The sequence below is a fragment of the Pipistrellus kuhlii genome, unplaced genomic scaffold (assembly GCF_014108245.1).
Source record: "Pipistrellus kuhlii isolate mPipKuh1 unplaced genomic scaffold, mPipKuh1.p scaffold_m20_p_18, whole genome shotgun sequence".
In the NCBI taxonomy this organism is placed as follows: Eukaryota; Metazoa; Chordata; class Mammalia; order Chiroptera; family Vespertilionidae; genus Pipistrellus; species Pipistrellus kuhlii.
The window spans coordinates 7,566,123-7,587,503 of record NW_023425493.1 but is presented as its reverse complement, the minus strand read 5'-3'; the positions used below and the strand labels follow the sequence as shown (position 1 = coordinate 7,587,503).

The window sequence follows — 21,381 nt, the reverse complement described above, 5'->3', positions numbered from 1 at the left end:
AACCGTCATACTGGAATAGGGACCACCTGCTTAACTGGTTGCACCTGCAGCCGCCCTGTTTCCAAATGAGGCCCCATTCTGAGGGCCTCAGGCGATTAGGATGTCAACCTATGTTGGGGTGGGGCACAATTCAACCCACAACACAGAGCCTGGCCATACTGGGCACCCGTGCCCTTAGGCCCAAGCAGACGGGGTTTCTCACGGAACCAGCAGCCTGGAGCCCAGCAGCAGACAGACAGGGGAAGCGGCCAGGGGGTGTGGAGCAGAGGCCCGGACACCCGCCTCCTCCACCAACCCTGCTCCTGACATCCTCAGTCCCTGCCTGTCACCATCAAAGGCACCATCTGGAACCAGGGGGTCAGGCCCAGAGGTCCCGGCAACCAATGCCCAGAGATGGCGTTCCTTCTTCCACTTCAGCCCGGAGAAGGCGAACCCAGCAGGCAGAACCACCTGTGCCAGGAATTGTTTTTCCAAAACGCAGACACAACAAACCTCCTCCTAATCCCCAGGGCTGCCCAGGTTAGTTCCTGCTCCACCCCAATTGCCACAAGCCATGCAAACACACACCACACACCACACACACGCACGCACGCAGGCACGCACAAAAGGCACACACGCTGCTGCATAACCTGAGAGGCGAATTTTCATTGATAAGACATTCCACTGGTAAGGAGCCCTGAAGGCCTTTCACCCAGACCTACAGGCAAGATCCTGAGACAACATGGAACCTTCCCCTGACCCCCAGATGGCGCAAAGGCTGGTGAAAGTGGGGGCACCCAGGAGACGAGCCTGGTGGACAGCAGGCCCACAGGCCTCCCTGGTGAGGGTCACTCTCCGGCCCCGAGAGCAGCTTCTCACCTGCACGGCCAGCGCCCTGTGAGGCCTGAGGGGCGGCCTCCGAACCCAGGAGCCCTGCACCCGTTCTCTGGGCACCATGGCCTCCGAGCAGGAGGGCAACCTCGGAGCAGACTGACCCCTGCCGCAGCCTCCTCCAGGGCCTGGCCACACTCGGGGAATGGGAGGAAGATGAGAGAGGTGGGAAAAGGATGCCGGGAGGATGAGAGGAGGATGGAGGGAGGATTACCGCCCCCTCCCCCTGGCTCCTGGAGGGGTAATCCATAGTCTCATCACCTCCCCCATTCTCCGCCCATGGAGGGAAGATGAGGGGAGGATAGGGGGAGGATGGGGGAGGTTTGGGGGCAGAATGGGAGGAGAATAAGGAAAGGATGGGGGAGGATGGAAGGAGGATGGGGGGAGGATGGGGGAGGGTTGGGGGGAGAATAGAGAAAGGATGGGGGAGGATGGAAGGAGGATGGGGGGAGGGTGGAAGAGGATGGGCTCTGAGCAAGGCCTGGCCCAGTCACTGCTTAACCAACTCCCTGAACTTGAGGAGGTTACTGGACTTCTCTGACCATTGACTTCCTCCGCTATGCAATGGGAATAACAGCGGCTCCTCGGGCGGCCATGAGCATGGAGGGTTCTTGGTGTAAACCCCTCATGGAAGGCTGGGAGCACGGAGGCCCCAGATTTCCCCCGACTCACCTTTACTCAGCTATTACCGCCCCCACCCCCCCCCCCCCTCCACTCAGCTATTACCGCCCCCACCCCCACCCCCCTCCACTCAGCTATTACCGCCCCCACCCCCCCACCCCCCTCCACTCAGCTATTACCGCCCCCACCCCCACCCCCCTCCACTCAGCTATTACCGCCCCCACCCCCCACCCCCCTCCACTCAGCTATTACCGCCCCCACCCCCCATCCCCCTCCACTCAGCTATTACCGCCCCCACCCCCAAGCTCCTGGCGGGTAATCCACAGTCTCATCACCTCCCCCAGCTAACCGCTCCCAGACAAAGCGCACAAACAGCTTCTGGTTCTAAAGTCACTTTGCTCTTAGGCACAACAGAGAAATCCGAAACAAACCAACGCACAAACCACGTGCGCTGGGAAGTGACATCATCATCCAAGTGTTTTCCAAGCAGGAGGCTGCCCCGTCCTCCTGACCACATCGAGGGGACGGTCCTCAGTCTCTGGCCTCAGCCTTGGCTCCCTTCTCACACCTTCCTGAGACCAGTGGGGGCCCCTCCCTCAGCCTGCCCACCCCTGCAGCCCCAGGGCACTGTCAGCCTGCTCCCCCCTGCCTGCTCCCCGAGCCAGGCACACCCCCTCCATGTCACCCGGCCTCCTAGTCCCCAGGCTGCAGCTCTGAGGTCCGCTCAGCCCCAGCCTCTGCTCTGGGCCCCGCTCGGCGTTGGAGAGGCCCGGTCACTAGGAAGCAGCTCTTACAGAGCCGGGGAGTGGGCTGACCGTGGCCTCCAGGGTCCCCAGGGTCAGGGCTGGAACCCAAGCCTTAGGCCATATACTTAACCTCAATTTTCCAAATGTGGACTTTATTCAGCCTCAATTTCCTCATCTGCAAAGTGGAAGTAATATCTACCTTGCCAGCCGATTTGTTGCCAAAATCGGAATATATGGGCAGTATCCAGCAGGACCTGCACATGGCAAGTGCTCCGTGAACAAAAGCTGTCCTGGCCAGTGTGCGCAGTGGTTACAGCGTTGGCTCACAGACCAAAGGGTTACGCGTTTGATTCCCAGCCAAGGGCATGCACTTTACCTGCAGGTCCCTGTCTAGGCACAGGCAGGAGGCAACCAATTGATGTTTCTCTCTCTCTCCCCCTCCTCTCCCTCCTTTCCACTCTCACTGAAAAATCGATGGGAAAAATAAATAATCAATGAACGAAAGGTAGCTATACTTTTCAACTACGGGGCTCCTCTTTCTGTTGACGCGTGGAATGCCAGAAAGCTTCTCAATGTCCGAGTCCTTGTCTAATGTGTTGAGTGACGAAGAATTGCACAACTTCGCTGTTCATTTAAAGCTCCTCCTCCCCGCTCCTCCCTCCCTCCAGCCCTTCCTCCGATGGGCCTGGAGGACCAAGGCGGAGACAGCAGAGAATGGGGGGTGTTGGCGAGGGGGAAGGTAGACACTGGGACGTGTCAAGCTTGGGGGTCTGCAAGCCATTGCTCACATCAACGTCCTCAATACAGTTTCCGTCCTCCTGGTTGAGCTCGGCGTGAGGCTGGCAGCGGGCGGTGGAAACTCCCCACGCCTGGGCCGGGCAGCGCGCCCGGGACACCTGCTTCTCCAGGAAGCAGCCCGGACCCAGCCCTCCTGAGGCCGTGGCCTGCGATTCCTTGTTTCAGGGGACAGGCCACCCTGAGGGCACTCAGCACCCCAGCCTGCCTAGAGGGCATGGAGCACGCACTGCTCCCTCCCACCACACAACCCCAACACACACACACCTCACAGAATGTGCCAGAAAGCAAGCCAGGAAGCCACAGGCCGGGCAGATGCAGTGGTAGAGGAGAGGCCCGGACAGGCCCTGGTCTGAGGTCAGATGGCCGGCCCCCATGGACAGGAAAAGGGGGGCAGCCGGGTGCCCTGGGCGGTTGTCTCTGTGCAAAGAGCCGGGAGGGACATACCCGAACGTGCACAGGTTGGGGTCAGGTTAAAGGAGAGGGCTGGACGGGAGGGCTCCCCGGGGGCAGGCTCCCCGGGGGCTGGCTCCCCAGGGGCAGGCACACCGAGGTGAGAAGGTGTGGGAGAGGGGGGGATCGGTGCTGGCTGGAGGAGGACCCGAGGCCACCCCAAGATCCAGGCCCCCACCGGCTCCCCAAAGGACCGAATCGGTTTTGGGTGTGGCACAGCTGGGCAGGGGGGGAGGGGGGGGGGAGGTGGTGGTGTCAAGAGCTCTTCTGAATGAGGGTTCGGTCCGCAGGGGTAGGGCCTGCACGTGGTCCCTGGGTCTAAGGTACCACGTGTTCATTCCAGCCTGGCTCCTGGCCACACACCAGGCAGGCTGGATGTGCCCCTGCACCCGCTTCCCAATGACTCGGCTGGCCGCGGGCACCATCCTGCCCCGTGTGGGCAGGTGTGGGTGGGTGTAAGTGGGTGTGGGCGGGTGTGGGTGGGTGTGAGCGGGTGTGCCTCTCAGGCAGGCCTATTAATCATCCCTGGGCTGAAAGAACCAACAAAAGGAAGGCACTGCGGCCAGGCCAGGGAGCTGTGCTGGGTGGGGAGGTTTGAGGAGGAGCAGGTGGAGGGAGGGAGGGAGGGCAGAAGAGTTCACAGGGAATTGAGACAGAGATGCAGGAAGTGAGGGGCATTGCAGGCAGTGCCCGTCCTGTGCCCAGCGAGGCAGGGACAGGGCCAGAGCACCTTGCCCACGTGGTCAGTTTCACACCACTTTGTCCTCTGGGGGTGCTGTGACCCTTAAGCATGCCCCCGCCCCACCCTGTGCATGTCTGCATGTGCGTTTTTCATTGTATTATTTACACTTCCAATGTTTAGAACATTTACATTCCGCTGTAGTCATCATTCCCAGAGCTGTCTAAAATGAACTCTACTTTAGAATGGATTTGGCTTATTTTTTTTTTTTTTACAACAGTAAAACTTTTTAATTTTTCAATAAAATAGGATATATCTATATAGGAAAGTAGATATGTTAACTCCTCTTTTGGCTGACTGAATCTTGGGGGCGTTATACTTCTATATGCTCTGCTTCCCAGGGGTGCTTCAGGCACCTTAAAGAGATGTGCCCCTATTTCCCATCAGCTCTGCGACCTCATGCAGCCCACATGCTGACAACACCGCTGAGGAGGGGCCGCTGTGCGTGGAGAAGGGAGAGGTGTCTGCGGGCCTCGGTGGGACATCACAGCATCTCCGAGAACCCCCCTTACCCCCCGCGCACCCCCTCCCCCCCATCAATGATGGGGGAAGGCAACCGACTATAGGAAAATGTAAGAAGAAATGATTTGAGGTGCCAAATGGGCCCCATTCCTCACATGCAATTATCTGGAGATGGTCACCTGGGCCCTCTGACCTCCTTTCTGGAAAGGTCCACATGGTGGCCATTCAGACAGAAGTACAAAAGCGTGACACGGTTTTTGGACGGGGGCTGTTACAGTATGTGCGGTTACAGAACACGCAAACCCAGAGACACAACGAGGGAGCATTAAACCTTTCTGTGCAGGTATGTCTCTCTTCTTCCCACCTACCCACTTACTAGTCTGCTTTCCATGTATGCATGAAGGCTTCCTTCCACACAGATTCACCAAGGCCGACTAAGTCAAGCTGTTCCGAAGGACAGTTCTATCTGGAGACTTTGCAACAGAAACAGGTATGAAAGGAACACACACACACGCACACACACACACACACACACTTCCCCCAACATACACATATCCCATTTTAATTGCCACCCCAGAAAAAAAAATATAAGTAAATCCAATTGCCAGAGCACCACAAGAAATGGAAAAACGACTGGGAACACTGTATGCAGTTGTGTTTCAGGGGAGTTAACAGATAGCAACGGCCCTGGTCTCGAGTCAGCGTGGGGCCCCCAGATGCCTTCTCGGCTCAGGTCAGCATAGGAGGGGCGTCTGCCTCCTCCAGGCGTGTGTCACTCCACTCTGGGTGTAAGAGACACAAAGCAGGGGGGGTCCCCTACCACTGGGCTGGGGCCTGGGCCTCGGAGAAGCCGGAGGAGGAGCCGGGCCAGAGAGCAGGGCCTGGTCGAGGTGCGAGGGGCAGGCGTGGAATGAGAGGCTTGCGGATGTGTCTGTCTGTTTTTGCTTTTACGTTTAAAGCAAACGCCATCTCAGAGAGGGCGGCCCAGGGGGGACCTAGCCTCTGGCGAACGGGGAGTACGTTCCTGGTGACATCCCACAGACTCCACACTAAGGGCAGCCCAACGGGTGTGCGAGAAGCCCTGCGGGGGCATTTGCCGACACAGGCCGGGGGTGGCGGGGGCTCCCTGTGGACGCACGCACAGGTGCATGCGCAGGGATGCCAGGAGGTCACAGGAGGCCGGGAGCAGACAGGTTCAGCCCTCCGTGGGGCGGCCTGGCGGCTGCAGGCAACTGGTTTTTCCACAACTGCTTTCCTGTCACCTGCATTCACAGTGCAGATCAACAGCCCAACACTCACCAGCCGGTGAAGAGAGATTTTTTTTTTTTTTTTTGCCGAGAGAAGGAAAGCAAATAGATGACGTCTGGGGCTCTCCCTGCAGGAGACACACAGAGGCCCCTTCACAACTGTATCCCCGTGGCCAGGGCCACCGCAGACCTTGGGGGAGACCCAGACCTGCTTCCGGCGGACCCCCGGGCAGCCTTTTGAAGTGACACACGACGTGTGCCCTGGCAGCGTGCTTGCTTAGCGCCCCAGGGTGCGCGGTGGGCTCGTCTAGCCCGGCCTCTAATTAAGTGGGGCAGTAAACTCGATGACAGGAACTTTCCCAGAGGGCGCCTTTAGGAGTTCCACGCCCCGCCCTCCGCCAGCCGGGCACCCTTCACCCCCGCCCTCTCTCACGGAGATGCAGGCAGCCCGCCCAGGTGCAATGGGAGAGCAGACAGATGACCCCCTTGTTAGAAGTGCTTCGGGGAGCACCGCACAGCAGCAGCATCCAGTGAGGGCTCTGTGCGACAGCCATCCCGTCTAGCGGTGGACAGCCGCACACCACCAGCTTGACCCACAGGACGCAGGCTGGAGGCTGGCATTCCTTCCCCGTTTATCCCGGGAGAAACAGAGGCTCAGAGAGGCTCATCTGGGCAAGGAAGGCCTTCCAGCCAGAAATCCAAGATCCGGACTCTGCCGGCCTGGCTCCAAGCCCGTTTCCCCAAAGCCCCCACCACAGGTCGCTCCCGCGGCCCTGTCAGCAAGAGGAGCCACTCTGGAATTCAGTCCACAGGCTCCGGCTCCGTCCTCTCCAAGCACCACCTTCCCCCTCCCCGTGCCATCGATTAAGTCCGCCCGCTAACACAGGTCAGACAGACATCTTAGCCGCAGAGCAGTACAAACCCTGACCTCAATGCTGCCACTCCGGGCCTGATTGATTTTATTAAATCCATAGCTCCTTGGGCGGAATAGCCAAAAAGCAAGGAAGTGATCCGCTGAATAATTCTTCAGCGGGAGGCGGGACGGGCGGAAGGCGGACAGGAAAATACCAGTGAGCATTTAAATCCAGGAACTCAGTCTCCGGCTGGCTTCTGAGTGAGGGTCGCGGTGTGTATGAGGCTAGTGGTGAATATAAATTATTCAGGCTGGCTAAAGAGTATTTGTCTCTGAATAGGGGTTAGGCCTAGTGGAATTAAAATCCCCACTTCTCGCCGAAACCGGTTTGGCTCGGTGGATGGAGCGTCGGCCTGCGGACTGGGGGGTCCCAGGTTCAATTCCTGTTGGGGGCATATACCTTGGTTGTAGGCACATCCCCGGTGTGTGTGTGTGTGGGGGGTGCAGGAGGCAGCTGATTGATGTTTCTCTCTCATTGATGTTTCTAGCTCTCTGTCCCTCTCCCTTCCTCTGTCAAAAATCAATTATATATATATATATATATATATATATATATATATATATATATATATATATATAGTATATGTTTTTAAATCTCCACTTCTCAAGAGATAAAACCTTAATTGGAAAACTTATCTTTTCCATAGTCAAGAGCAAACTCTCATTTAAACTCTACTTTGAGAAGTTTAGCTCGGAGATGACTTTTCCATCTAATTCCATCCCTAAGGCTCGGTGTGGAGGCCACCCAGAGGCCCACTCCCTCCTGAATGTGTGTGCGAGCGGAGAGGAGACGTGGGCCGGAGCCCGGGGAAAGCTGACGGGCCCCAACGATCGGCGTCAGAGGGAAGCAGGATGAACAGAATCCAGGCTGGTTGGCAGCTCTGAGCCTTAGCAAAGGGCCTGCCTTCCCTGAGCCGCCTCATCTGTGACATAGCAAATCCTTCCCAACTACCATATAGCGATCTGGAGGGAATATATATATATGTATTTATACACACACACACACACACACACATGTATGTATTTATATTTTAAATCCTCACCGGTGCATATTTTCCACTGATATTCAGAGACAGTGGAAGAGAGAGGGAAAGACAGAGAAATATCGATGTGAGAGAAACACACTGATTGGTTGCCTCCTGCACGCACCCCAACCAAGGCCCAGGCTGGGAAGGAGCCTGGCAAACCAGGTACGTGACCTTGACCAGAATTTAATCTGGGACCCATTGGTCCACAGGCTGAAGCTCTATCCACTGAGCCACCCCGGCTAGGGCTGGAACACATGATATTAAAGACAAAGGGCCGAAACCGGTTTGGCTCAATGGATAGAGCATCGGCTTGGGGACTGAAGGGTCCCGGGTTCGATTCCGGTCAAGGGCATGTACCTTGGTTGCGGGCATATCCCCAGTGGGGGGTGTGCAAGAGGCAGCTGATCGATGACTCTCTCTCATCGATGTTTTTGTCTCTCTGCCTTCCTATCTGTACAAAACCAATAAAATATATTAAAAAACAAACAAACAAAGGAACACCCATCTCTGCCTCTTCAGCAGAAGGTGCGCTGAGGAAGAGAAGGTGCGTGGCCGCCTGACGAGTTCCGCAGGAGGAATCCCAGGCTGGGAGGCAGGTGCTCAGCCCCTGGGCCTGGCGCTGCCCCAGCAGACCTCAGGTGGGCCCGGCTCCTTCCTCAGACCCCGGGGAGCAGAATGACCTACACTCTGTGGAAATGTGAATACCCCCGCCCCTCCTCCTCTTCCACGCAGCCCACTGTCCCCTTCCCCTTCCCCGGGCAAAGACTGTCCTCACCCTACACAGAGCTCCGGGGAGGAGACCTGGCCCAGCCACAGCCCGAGGCTGGGGCTCCTGTCCAGCTGCGCCCGCCAGCCGTCTCCGGCCCGTGCTGCCTGTCCCTCAGGCACCTCCCCCAGCCCTGCAGGTGAGAAGCCTTTGCCTCGAACGCATCACGCCCCCAGGTCCTTGGTAACTGATGCCCCTCGGAGCCACGGGAGAGGCGATGGGAGCTTCCGCCAGCTCAGGAGCCCAGGTGAAGAGGACTCCGTGGCCCTAAGTCTCAGCCAAGGAAAGGCTGTTAAACCCCATGGCCAACATGGGCCTCTGAAATGGGGGGGACCATGTCCTTCAGGTCCGCCTGCTTCCCCTAACCCTGTTGGGGTGACAGCCCTGGAGCCCCCGGGGGGTCAGCACTGAGCATCAGGCTGCTGCGCCCCCTTCCCCGTGGGGGAGGCCACAGAACTCCCCTCGGTCCCTGAGCACCCCCAGCCAGAGGGACATAGACCTACCGCGAGCCAGCCCAGCCTCGGGGGGGACCCTCTGCAGGGCCTGGAGCTGTTCCGATCCCAGGTGGCCCTTAGGGAGCCTGCGGAAGAGCCGCCGGAGCCGGGCGGTGACGGTCCCGAAGCAGGCAGTGGCCGCCCCCCGCGCCCGGCCCTCTGTCATCCCAGCCGCAGGAGGTCAGCGGCCTCTCTCCAGGCCCGGGGTCCGGGGGCGGGGGTACGAGTGGGGCAGTCACCTCCCTGGACCTGGAGGCTCGTCCGGCCCTTGTGTGACCGAGGCTCTGCTGCGATCAGCCCGGCCTTGCTGCTGCTGCTAGGAAGCCAGACACCTGGGCCCCGGCCGGCACAGCCCAGCCTGAGTGAGGCCCCCTCCCTCCCAGATGAGGTCCTCCCTGCCCCCGCCCCCAGTGGAAAACTTTCTATTCCTGGGGCTTTTAGTCGATAAGATAAAGATGCCCCACCGAAGAGGCTGCGGGGCAGAGGCTGCGAGCCGCACTCCTGGAGTGGCCGGGAGTCTGGAAGCCGGTGTCTCCCAAGTTCCCACAGATGACAGCGGTGACTGCCTGGCCCCTGAGCTCCTTAATGGAGATCTTCGGGGATGGCGGTGAATCATGCTCTGCCCGCGGCACGGGCTCCTGGGGGACCACCGGGCTCCTTCACATCCTCCAGGGCTGAGCCTGCGGTGGGAGGGGTGGGGCTCAGCTTGCAGCCACCCAGGCCCTGCAGAGGCCGCGCTGCTCTAAGAGGGCCCATTGATCTGAGGCCGGACACCTGCTCGGAGGAGAGAGCCAGGCGGAGGAGAGAGAGGAAGGAAGAACAGAAAAGAGACGCTCACATAAAGGGCAGACATGCTGTCCCCTGGCCCTAACATGATGCCCAGAGGGTATCACCTCCACACTGAGTCCCAGGAGCAGCCAGGTCCTGGGGAGAAAGTTTCTGGGCACCCTGTTGCCCAGCCAAGACGGGTAGCTGGCACCGGACAGGCAGCCGCGCCTTCCAGGAAACCTCTGGTCTCAGGGCTGGAACACACGCTATTAAAAACAATCAATCAATCAATCAAGAATGCCCAGAGATTCCAGAATGCCTCTGCCAACCATGAGTGGGGCAGGCTTCAGAGGAAGGAGAGGAAATGAGCACAGAGGGCGCGGGTCCGAGCAGAAAAGAAGCCATGTGTTCTGGTCACCCAGTGTGAGGTCAGAAGCCAGCTCTCATCAGTTCGGAGGTGACTCTGCTGTTCCTCTTGCGAATGCCAACCTGCGCCAGCCACACACACACTCACACACACACATCCCTGTGCTGCAGATTTCCCAGGCCACAGAGCATGCTGATGGGCATCCTCTCCCCAAGGCCATGTCCTTGGCCCACTCAGAGAAGAAAGTGTTGGTAGAACAAACCTAAGCCGCACTCTGCTCCTCCTCACAGGCCACCGTCCTTCTAAGAAATCTGGCCAGGAGGCCCCGGCCATCGGCCGCCCCTCACTGCTGAGGGCCGCAGGACTTGGTGCAGCAACAATAAAAACTCATTTGGACGCTCAACCATAAGAACACGTTTTTACTGCCTGGCCGGTGTGGCTCAGTGGTTGAGCATCGACCCGTGAACCAAGAGTCCACAGGTTCAATTCCCAGTCAGGGCGCACGCCTGGGTTGCAGCCTCCATCCCCAGTAAGGGGGCGTGCAGGAGGCTGCCGATCTATGTTTCTCTCTCACTGATGCTTCTATCTTTCTATGCCTCTCCCTTCCTCTCTCTCTCTCTCAAATCAATAAAAAAACAAATTGTTACAAATAATTTATTAAAATATTTAATTTAGAAATGCGCTTCCCCCAATGCCACCTTTTCTCAGGCTGGGACACTGGTCCTTTCCCCCTGATTCTTCCTCAGTGGGACTAGCTGCAACTCCCGCCCCAGAAGAGGGTCATGAGCGAGTTCGGGTCCTGAAATGACACCTGGGGCCAGGGCTGGCGTCGAGGTTCCTTGGCTCTGATCCTTGTCCCCGAGATGGCCCCACGGGCCCGGGGCACCCACCTGGCTGAGCACAGGCCAGGGGGCAGCCCATCGCCACCCTCAGAGGGGACAGCACACACAGTGGGGGGATTTTAAAGTGTGAGTCACATGACAGAGGTAAAAATCCCTCCCGAATGCCCCATTTGGGCTCCGGGATAAACGTCTTCCTCCTCCCTGAGCTGTTCCTGGAGGGGGTTCCCACCGGGAAACCCGGTGGGAAGGGTCTGGCAAGGACTAGACTGGGCTCCGGGAGGCTCCTGGGCCTGGGAAAGCTGGACCCATCCCCATCCCTGGGGCGTTCCGGAGGAGCGCTGTCCAGGATGCCCGCGATGCCCTCCTGCTGCCCCTGGCACCTGGGCTCTGGCCGATGACCTCGATGCCCAGGCCCAACAGAATGGGGAGAAGCACGCTTCGCCATCTTAAGGGTTGGGTTAAACTTTATTCTCACCTTGAAGTACTCCTCTATTCCTCTACAGGTACCTCCAGGTTTCTTTCAAAGACATTCGTCACTAAGACAGACACTGACATACTGTACGCTGAGCCCCGTCTCTCAACACCCCCCAGTTACAGCAGGAATCTGTTGTTCCGTTTGCAGAGTGAGGCATCTCTGAGGTTTTCCCTAGTTGCAGAAAGGACGTGATTGTTTCAGCAGAAACCACAAAACTTCCAGCTTCCATTCAACTTCGACGGAAAAACAACAAAAAAACCCCCAGCTTCCTCCGAGTCAGCAAGGAAAGTAAGTGATGATCCTCAAGTGATCCGGTGAGAGCCTGGCCTGCAGACACGTGCAGCCAGCCTGTGGGGGAGGGGGACTCTGCCCTGAGGGGCTCCTCCCCACCGGGTCATACCCAGGTCTCGGACTAATTTTTCAGTCTCTGTCCAACTCCTCTTCACCCTCGCTGTCCCCTCTGAGATCCATCCTGATTCCACTTTGGTTCCTGCGTCATGAACTCTGACCCTGGTCATGGTAAGGAGGAGGCTTGAAACAGGCAAAGACCAACCTGCATTTCTACACTCACCCTCCTACACACACCCAACACCAAGGGGGTGGGAACGGGAAGGATACACTTGTTTCCTTTCTTATTTTTTTTTTTTTAATTTCCCCCAGTGGAAGGGAAGGGGAGAGAAAGAGGGAGAGAAACATCGATATGAGAGAGACACATTGACTGGTTGCCTCCATCACTCACCCCCAACCAGACCAGGCCCAGGATCAACCCTGCAACTGAGGTACATGCCCTTGACTGGAATTAAACTCAGGACCCCGACCGAAGGCCGACCCTCTATGCACTGAGCCAAACTGGCTAGGGCTCCTTGTTTCTTTTATCTTGGGATTTTGAAAAACGTCACCGTTTGTTGAAAGATCTCAGGATTTACACACATGCGGAAACCCAACCCACCTACTTAGAAACCCAACGCTGACAACAGGCTGGAGCGCAGCCAAGGCACCATTATTCGGGCGCTGGCTGGTGCTCTGGCTTGCACGTGGCTGGCCCACCCCTCAGCCCGCCCTCCCTTTCTCCTGGGCCTCCTTTTAGGGACATTTCCGCATTCATTGGCAGGTGAGAGGCAGATGAATGAAGGAACTCAACTGCCTGGCATGTTCGGTGATAGCAGCTCACAAGGCAAAATGCTGGGCTGGGTTCTGGCGCAAGGTTTGGCACGTGACTGGGCCGTCTTGGAGAAGTCCTTGGATTCCCCAGATGCCATACTTCCCTGTCTGTGAGAGGGCGAGGATTCAACCAGCCCTGCCTGCCTCACCTGCAGGTGCACCAGAACGCCTTAGAGCAGTGGTTCTCAACCTTCCTAATGCTGCGACCTTTTTTTCTTTTTTCTTTTTTTTTTTTAATATATATATTTTATTGGTTTTTTTACAGAGAGGAAGAGAGGGGGATAGAGAGTTAGAAACATCAATGAGAGAGAAACATCGATCAGCTGCCTGTTGCACACCCCCTCCTGGGGATGTGCCCGAAACTAAGGTACATGCCCTTGACCGGAATCGAACCGGGAACCCTTGAGTCCGAAAGCCAACACTATCCACTGAGCCAAACCGGTTTCGGCGCCGTGACCCTTTAATACAGTTCCTCATGTGGTGGTGACCCCCAACCATAAAATTATTTTCGTTGCTACTTCATAACTGCAATTTTGCTACTGTTAATGAATCGTAATGTAAATATCTGTGTTTTCCGATGGTCTTAGGCGACCCTGCTAGTGGTTCTCAACCTGCTGTAGAGCCTAAGACCATCAGAAAACACAGATATTTACATTACAGTTCATTAACAGTAGCAAAATGACAGTTATGAAGTAGCAATGAAAATAACTTTATGGTTGGGGGTCACCACCACAAGAGGAACTGTATTAAAGGGTCGCAGCATTAGGAAGGTTGAGAACCACTGCCTTAGAGGATGCCAGATCATCTCTGAGATAAAAGTATCTCCATCCCACAATTCCTTGGCCATTCTCCACTCACCATGCACAGCAGGGTTGGGGGGCCTTTTTCAAGAGCCATTTGTTTACTGTTTTTAAAAATATATTTTTTATTGATTTCAGAGAAGAAGGAAGAGGAAGGAGAGAGATAGAAACCATCAATGACAAGAGAGAATCATTGATTGGCTGCCTCCTGCCCGCCCCCCGCTGGGGATCGAGCCCGTAACTTAGGCATATACCCTGACCTGGAATTGAACCATGACCTCCTGGTTCACAGGTCGATGCTCAACCACTAAACCATGCCAGCCAGGTCCAAGTGGATATTTATAACATCATTCGCCGTCCATACAAAATTATGAACTTAAAAATGAGCCTGCTATGTTTGGTCAAACCTTTAACTCACTCACCCCCAATGCCTTGGTAAGGGCCAGACTGAATGATTTCACGGACCTTCAATGGCCCTCGAGCCGGCTGTTCCCAACTCCTGATCTACAGGATTATCCCATCCTGACAGGCTCCCATCCCCAGCAAACACAGCGATAACCCCTTCCCAGACCCAGCCTCCAGTGGAAACAGGACGTAAAAGGGTTACAGAAGAACCTAGACACAGAACAGCACGCTTCGTGAGGCCTGGCTTCCGTGAACCTGTGGCCTGTTTTCTTAAAGGTCCGTAGAAGCCAAGTTTCCATGTTCCAGCAGCCCTAGCCAATAGCCACTGCAGACGCCTGGGTAAGGCCCGCCCGCCCTGGAAATGTTTGTTCAAAAGAAACAGGGAGGGACAGTGGAAGGTGGGGTGCAGGCCCTCCACTGAGTAATAAACATGACCAAGCCCACTATGGCCACAGCCAGTGACATACCTGGCCACCTGCCCGCCGCCGGTGACACACGGCAATGAGCAGACCGGACTTCCCCGCACTGGCCTTCGTACAAAACCACAGCACAATGCCAAGTCCCACCTGTGCCCCTGATGCCCTCACTGGGGCCAAGACAGTAGGTGTGGGGAGCGCAATCCTAAAAAAAAAAAAAAAAAAAAAAAAAAAAATCGGGGCCAAAACCGGTTTGGCTCAGTGGATAGAGTGTCAGCCTGCGGACTGAAGGGTCCCGAGTTCGATTCCAGTCAAGGGCATGTACCTTGGTTGTGGGCACATCCCCAGTAGGGGGCGTGCAAGAGGCAATTGATCAATGACTCTCATCGATGTTTCTAACTCTCTCTCTCTCCCCCCCTTCCTCTCTGAAAAAAAATCAATAATATATATATATATATTTTTTAAAAAAATCGGGACCTGTTATAGCAACCAGGGGTCATGAGACCCCCCCCCCCCCAGCCAAAGGCACCCTCCACCGGGAGGCTGGGCACATGGCTACCAGGCCAGGTGGGACCCCTGCTGCTCTGTCTCCTTGTCTCCAAACATCTCAGTTTTACTTCTGGGGGCATCTTCCAAGACCCTTCTCTGCACCCAGAGGCACAGGCTAGAATGGACCCTGCATGAGCTTGTCAGCCATTATGGCCAACACTTACACCATGGAGCCCCCTGGGGCCCTGCCAGGCTCTGCCCACATAGAGCCTGGGGTGCTTCACAGAACACCTACATTTCACCTCCCCAGGTCTGAGTCAGACAGTCTTGACCTTGAACCCGGGTTCCCCATCACTACCCCCCCCCCCAGCACTGGTTTTATTCCCCTTACACCAGTGCCCGCAGGAAACCGAGCCTGCTGCCCTGTCTGACATCACCCTGGAGGCCTCGATCTTTCCCCAGAGCCAGCGCTGGCTCAGCTCTCTTCCCAACCCTGCAATCTGGCCCTGAGCATGTGGGGAGAAGCTTGCCAAAACTCCTGGAAAAAAACCGAAAGTGACTAAATGAGCAACCATCTCCCCAGTCAGGACTGGCCTTCCCGGCGTCGCTGGCCGCCAGCATTCCTGACCAGCCGGGGAGCCGGCCAGGGCCCTTGGGGAAGGGTGGGTGGCCTGTGAGGTCAGCAGAGGAGGCTGGAAGCATCCTGCCACTGGCACTGGATCCACGAGCGTGGGGAGTAGGGTGCGAGTGAGGTGCTGGGTAGGAGTCAGGGGAATGCCTGTTGCATGCTTGGACACCCACAGATCCTCCCCGCCCAAGAACTGTCGCTGAGGGATTGGAACAGGAAGGGCCTCCCGTGAGGCCAGAGGAGCGTTTACAGCTCCCTCACCAGCCTTCATGGCACCTGGGCCGGGCCAGGGAGGCGAGCAGCTCCTCTGATGGGGAAACTGAGGAATGAGGAGTGGGAGTGGGTAGCCAGTCAGGGGATGTCTCCGACATAGAGGTGCTGAGCATGGGCCGAAGCAGGGAAATGGCTGGACAGCCGGAGATGCCCGAGGCCTCCAAAGCCAGTCTGGTTCACCTAACCCCATGGTCGGCAAACTGCGGCTCAGGAGCCACATGCAGCTCTTTGGCCCCTTGCGTGTGGCTCTTCCACAAAAGACCACAGCCTGGGCGAGTCTATTTTGAAGAAGTGGCGTTAGAAGAAGTTTAAGTTTAAAAAATTTGGCTCTCCAAAGAAATGTCAATCGTTGTACTGTTGCTATTTGGCTCTGTGGACTAATGAGTTTGCCGACCACTGGCCTAACCTTATCTGCCCCCAGCCTGGTGCACTGGCGACTCCTGCCCGCCTGAGACCCCGGCAGAGGCCTCCCCAAGTTCTGACCTCATGAAGCTGCTCAGAGGCCAAGCGTGGCAGGGAGCATGAAAACCCCGGGCTCTGCAGAGGCGTTCATCATCCTCCCAGCGGGCCCGGGCCTGCCTGAGCCTCAGCCGCCCTCCTGAGCCGCCAGCCCCTGCTCCTGGCGAAGGCGAGTCCCTCCACCAGCCAGGGCCCCTGGGCCTGGGCTGGGCGGTCCCTCCTCTGTCACTCAGAGCCTAGCAGGCAGGCTTGGCATCAGCGGGTTCACTGGTGAACTTGGGGAGAGGAGAGAGGGTCCCAGATCAAACCCTCCGCGCTGAGGGGAGGTGTCAGTTCACGTCCACCTCATACCCCGCAGGATCAGCAGGCAAACACACTCGCTCATTACCAATTCCAATGAGGCTGGCGGACAAGTGGCATTAATCATTTTTGACTGTACCTGGGATTCCAGCCCCTCTCCCTCCCTACTCAGGGAATTTCATGCTCTGATGAACGGGGGCGGGGAGTGGTGGAATTAAGCCCACATTTTATCCTTTCATGCTCATCTTCTGAGAAGACAGGAAGCAGGGACAGAGGAAACAGTCACGTGTGGGGAGCTCAGAAGGCCGCTTTCAAAGCATCCCAGACCCCTTCCCTGTCCCCCCACGTCCAGCTCCCACACACTCCATGAGGGCCTTTCCCAAGAAGACCCCACTAGGAGCCAGGAGCAGGGGAGGGGCTGGATGTGGGGGGCGGGGGGTTCCTCAGGCTTTAACGGCATGACACCTGACTTGGTGCTTAACTCCCCTAACCTCCAAGGCAGGCACGAAACCACTGACAGCACTTCACCCACACACCTCGGTGCTACTGGGGGCGCTGGACAAGCACCACGTTCGCTGCCCACGTGGCCGGGTTCTGGATCCGCTCCAGGGATACTCCAAGCCCGCGTCCCCCTCATCTCGCCCACAGAGAACCCACCACAAGGCACAGGCCTGCAGGACCCCTGGCTGCCTCATGCGTGGTTTCAGCGTGTGCGGAGCGAAGGGTGAAGCCTACCCATTAAGATGCGGTGACAAGACAAGGCGGCCGGACAAGGGGCCCTGGGCGATGCCAGCCTCCCTCCTCATGAAGGTCCCCATCCCTGAAGGCCATGCAAAGGCCTCGGACTCACACCATAATTAGCATCTATTACAGGAAGGGGCGGTTAGCTGATGAGCCACACGCCCCCTCTTCCCCTCCCCCCTCCCCGCCACCGGCAACCCTGTAATTCCCTCACTTAGCACGCCCCGGCTCCGACCAACGCCCTCCCAGAGAGACCGGCTCTGGCGGCGGGCACGTGGCACTCCCTGGCAGCACGCTAGGTGTGTCCAACCAGCCCTCCTGGGATGCCGAGTCGGTCTTAGGCTTCCCCACTTTCCAGATCATTCCCTGGAGGCTTACATATCAACCAAAAGGAGACAGGAGGTCAAAGGGCACCGCTATGTGCCTTTTACCGAGGAAAGGGACCATGACCTGTAAGGAACCTTCCCTGAGAAGTCAGTCAAAGGGCAGGGGGTTGTTTGCTCTGACCGCTCCCACCTGGAGCGCTGGAAATGGATATTCTCTCTGCCATCAGGGCCCTGCCCCAAAACACACTTGGTCACACCATTCTCCTCTCTCTTCACCTCCCTCTCCTCACCAATCCCCACTAGATTCCCTTTCCTACCTAACCAACATGATTCCTTCAATCCTAGAAATGAACCTTAACCCTGAACGTTCCTGCGGGCAAACCCAGCGTGAACCAGAGCTCAGTTACAGACCTCGAGGCGGGAACTTTCACCAGAAAGACAGGCAGGCAGGCAGCTTCCTCGCAGCTGCCCTCGTTATAGGCCCATTTTGCCAACAAGGTTCCCACCCCGTGTCAGCTGCCTGCGCAAGCAGGTGTCATTCATGTTCGCTCTGCCCTTCTGCTCATTCCCAAGAGCAGGGAGATTTCACAGCCATAACAAGCTGCTGCCTCCATCAGCCACCACTCACCAAAGCTGTGCTCTGTGCTGGGGGCGAGGGAAACAAAGCCAGGGGCCCATGGCATGCTGGGAGTGATGTTTCCAGAGGACATGAATGTCTGCACTTCCTGGGACACGCGTGACCCTCGCTTCCTCACTGAGCTCTGCGCCACGCAGAGCCTGAAAACTACACCTCGCTTGGAAAGGTGACCCTGAGAGGTGTCCCGTGCCAGGCACGTTGTCCCCGAGCTGCACAGGGGGCATAATAACAACATCCGCATGGCGCCGAGCATTCATATGCATGCTCCATGCATTCATTCGTTTCATTCTCACATGAACACACCAACAGAGGACTGTTATTGTCCCGATTTTTTAAAGCTAGGAGGTGAGATACAGGTTCCCACCGAGACTCGGGGGCCAAGTCAAGATTCACACCCACGTCTCCTGGTTCCAGGCTGTCCTCTAAATTATTCACAGTGCTGCTTTTCGAAAGTCATCTCTCCCAGCCTTACCTGTCAAACTAAAGACAAAACGAGCCAAACCCTCCATGGAAGGAGACCCTCAGCGTAAAGGAAGGCCCTCGGGGGGCCCAGCCTGCTGTGCCCCCACCTGCCAGCCCTCACTGGTCCCCTCCAGCCACAGGTCCACAGCGGGGCTCGGCCTGTCCACGTTAACAGTGACGGACAGAGACCCCTCTCCACAGCCCCCTGGTCCCAGCGCTGCCCGCCCGCGCTCCCTCTGGTGCTCAGCCTCCCCTGGTTGCTATGAAACCTGCGTGAGGGCCACCAAGTCACACAACGTCAAAGGAAACGTCTCTGCCCCTGGTCTTCCTGCCACCAGAAACCACTCAGGCACTAATTACATAAACAAGTCTAACGTGAAGCGAGCGTGCATTCATCTAGCCGTGGAGTAGCAGGCATATGCGCCCATGCGCACACACATACACACACACACTGTTATCGCCATCCCGGAAAAATCAGAAAGCTATGTGCAAAATGTTCAACAACGGATACAAACGTCGCAATAAAAACTAGAATTCCAATGAAGCGGATTCCCCGGGATTCCCACACAAGCAAAGCCATTCCCGGGAGGACGCTGCCTCTGGGCTGATGGGGTTGGGGAACAGCAGGGAAAAAAAAACAACAACAACAACAACAAAAACCCTGAGAGGCCAGAGCTGTCAACACATCTGAGGGCGAGTTGCATCCATCTCCATCCTACTGCAAGGTCAGGGCCTTACCAAGTGGCAGCAGCCTTGGGCCCATTTCGCACACCTCTCTACCTCTCGCTCTTTCCTTGCTCCTTGGCACCTGAGCTGTGAGTTCTGGTGTTGGAGGGAGGAATACCCCACGCCCCCTGTCCCTCTCCAGTCTCCCCTTTCCACTTGACCCAGGTGTAGAGTCAGCTCTCCTTGCCCGCAGCCAGCTGCAGTGGGAGGTACCCTGCCCAGCCTGGGTGGTGGACTGACTGCAGAGAGAGAGAGAGAGAGAGAGAGAGAGAGAGAGAGAGAGAGAGAGAGAGATAAAGTGGGCTTTTCCTGATGTGAACGAGGCGGGTGCTGTCCAATGCGGCAGTCAGAGAGCATGGGGGGAGGGAGGGCCAGCTGCTGGAATAATATGCACAGCCCGTTTCCAGAGGTGCTTGCTAGAGCTGTGCCACTGTCTATGCTTTGTGCCTCAGATACGGGAAATATGAATCTAAACACATACACACACAGGTATCCAAACACGGGCCACAGCAAACATGGAGGTGGGGGCGGGGAGAGGAGACTCGTTAAAGAAATACACACACCTAATTGTAAGAAGAGGAAAATAAAACCCCAAGAAGCATACAAAGAGGCTCAGAAAACCTGGGTGTCCCTCATTTTACCATCAGGTTGGAGGAGAGCCTGGCTCAGGGGAGGCCTAAGGGACCGGGCGGCTCTGGGGAGGCTGGGGCCCCAGTTGGTAATGTTAGAGCATGACACCCAGCGCATTCAGAGCAATCACAGGAGGAAGGGGCGGAGGCGGGACACAGCCAAACATCAGAGCCGGGTCCAAAGGTTTGAGGGGCCAGAGAGAGAAGGCAGCAGGGGGCACAGGTCCAGGGTGACCTCAGGCTCTCTCCAGCCTCACAGCTGGCGCTGGCCAAAGCCTAACCAGCTCCCCTCCCTCTCCCAACAGGACACCTGGAGGAGAGGGAGAGCGCGGACCATCGGCCTGTGCCACAGGCGGACCAGCCAACCGTTCTGCCCTGCGCCCTAATCAGCACAGGCCCACGGCCATCTCCATGCCCAGTCTCACACCCACTCCCCAGAACCCACAACAAAACCAAGCGGGTGCCACGGCATGACCTTGCAGCTGCGGCCATCCACCCAACCCGCGCGCCTGAGCGTGCACACGTGTGTGCCCCGGCAGGTGCCCGTCAGGAGAGGCATTTGTGGATGCCGCAGAGCCATCGCTGGGCAATAGGCGGTCACTAAAGGGGACGGGGCGGGGGACAAGAGAGCAGAGAGTGTCCAGGGGTTATCTCCTTTCATTACAGCCGAGGTCTCCCCTGGAGCCAGAGAGGGCAATGCCCCCTCGCTCTGTCCCAGCCCCCCGCCGCTCCTCGCCACGGACTGCGGTCTCCCCGCGCCCCCCCCCCCCCCCCCCCCCGCCCCGCCCGGCCCCGGGGCCCCGCACTCACTGGCGCAGCGCAGCGCCTCCCGCAGCACCTCCCGGCCGCACAGGTCGCACCAGCCGCGGCCGCTCGGCAGCGCCAGCTCCGTGAAGCGATGCCCCTCGCCGCGCTCGGCCGGGACGCGGGGGTCCTGCGGCGGCTCGAAGATGCTCCGCACGTCCCGCGGCCGGGGCGCTCCGGGTCGCCGCCGCAGCCTCTGCTGCAGCCCGGGCCGCAGAGGGCGAGCGGGGCGGGCGGCCCGCGGCGGGGGGTCCGGGTCCCCGCGGGGGACCCTGCGGGCGCCGCGCCCCTCGTGCGCCCCGGGCGCTGCGGAGACGGGCGCGGGGGCGCAGCGGCGAGAGGCCCGGCCCGGCGGCGGCGGCGGCGGCTCCGGGCCGCTCAGGGTCTGCAGGTAGCGCGGCGGCTCTGGGTCCAGGAGCAGCCGGTACGGGCGCTGCCCAATGGCCGGGGACGCCATGACCATGCCCGCCAGGAGCGCGGCGCGGCGCCGGCGCTTCTCCCGAGTTCGCCTCGAGAGGGGGCGGCCCCGGACCGGCGGC

At 57.8% G+C, this 21,381-nt stretch overlaps 1 protein-coding gene across 2 annotated transcripts in view; it reads right to left on the bottom strand.

Annotated features, from left to right (window-relative positions):
• Nucleotides 1-21,381, bottom strand: part of RASSF5 (Ras association domain family member 5) — a 71,286-nt gene extending 49,905 nt beyond the window's left edge. The window contains exon 1 of one of the 2 annotated variants that reach the window (XM_036441646.2): nt 20,849-21,381. In XM_036441646.2, coding sequence (XP_036297539.1) covers nt 20,849-21,305 — 457 coding nt within the window. In that variant the 5' untranslated portion in view covers nt 21,306-21,381. The remainder of the gene's footprint in view (nt 1-20,848) is intronic. The other variant, XM_036441645.2, reaches the window with a different exon arrangement.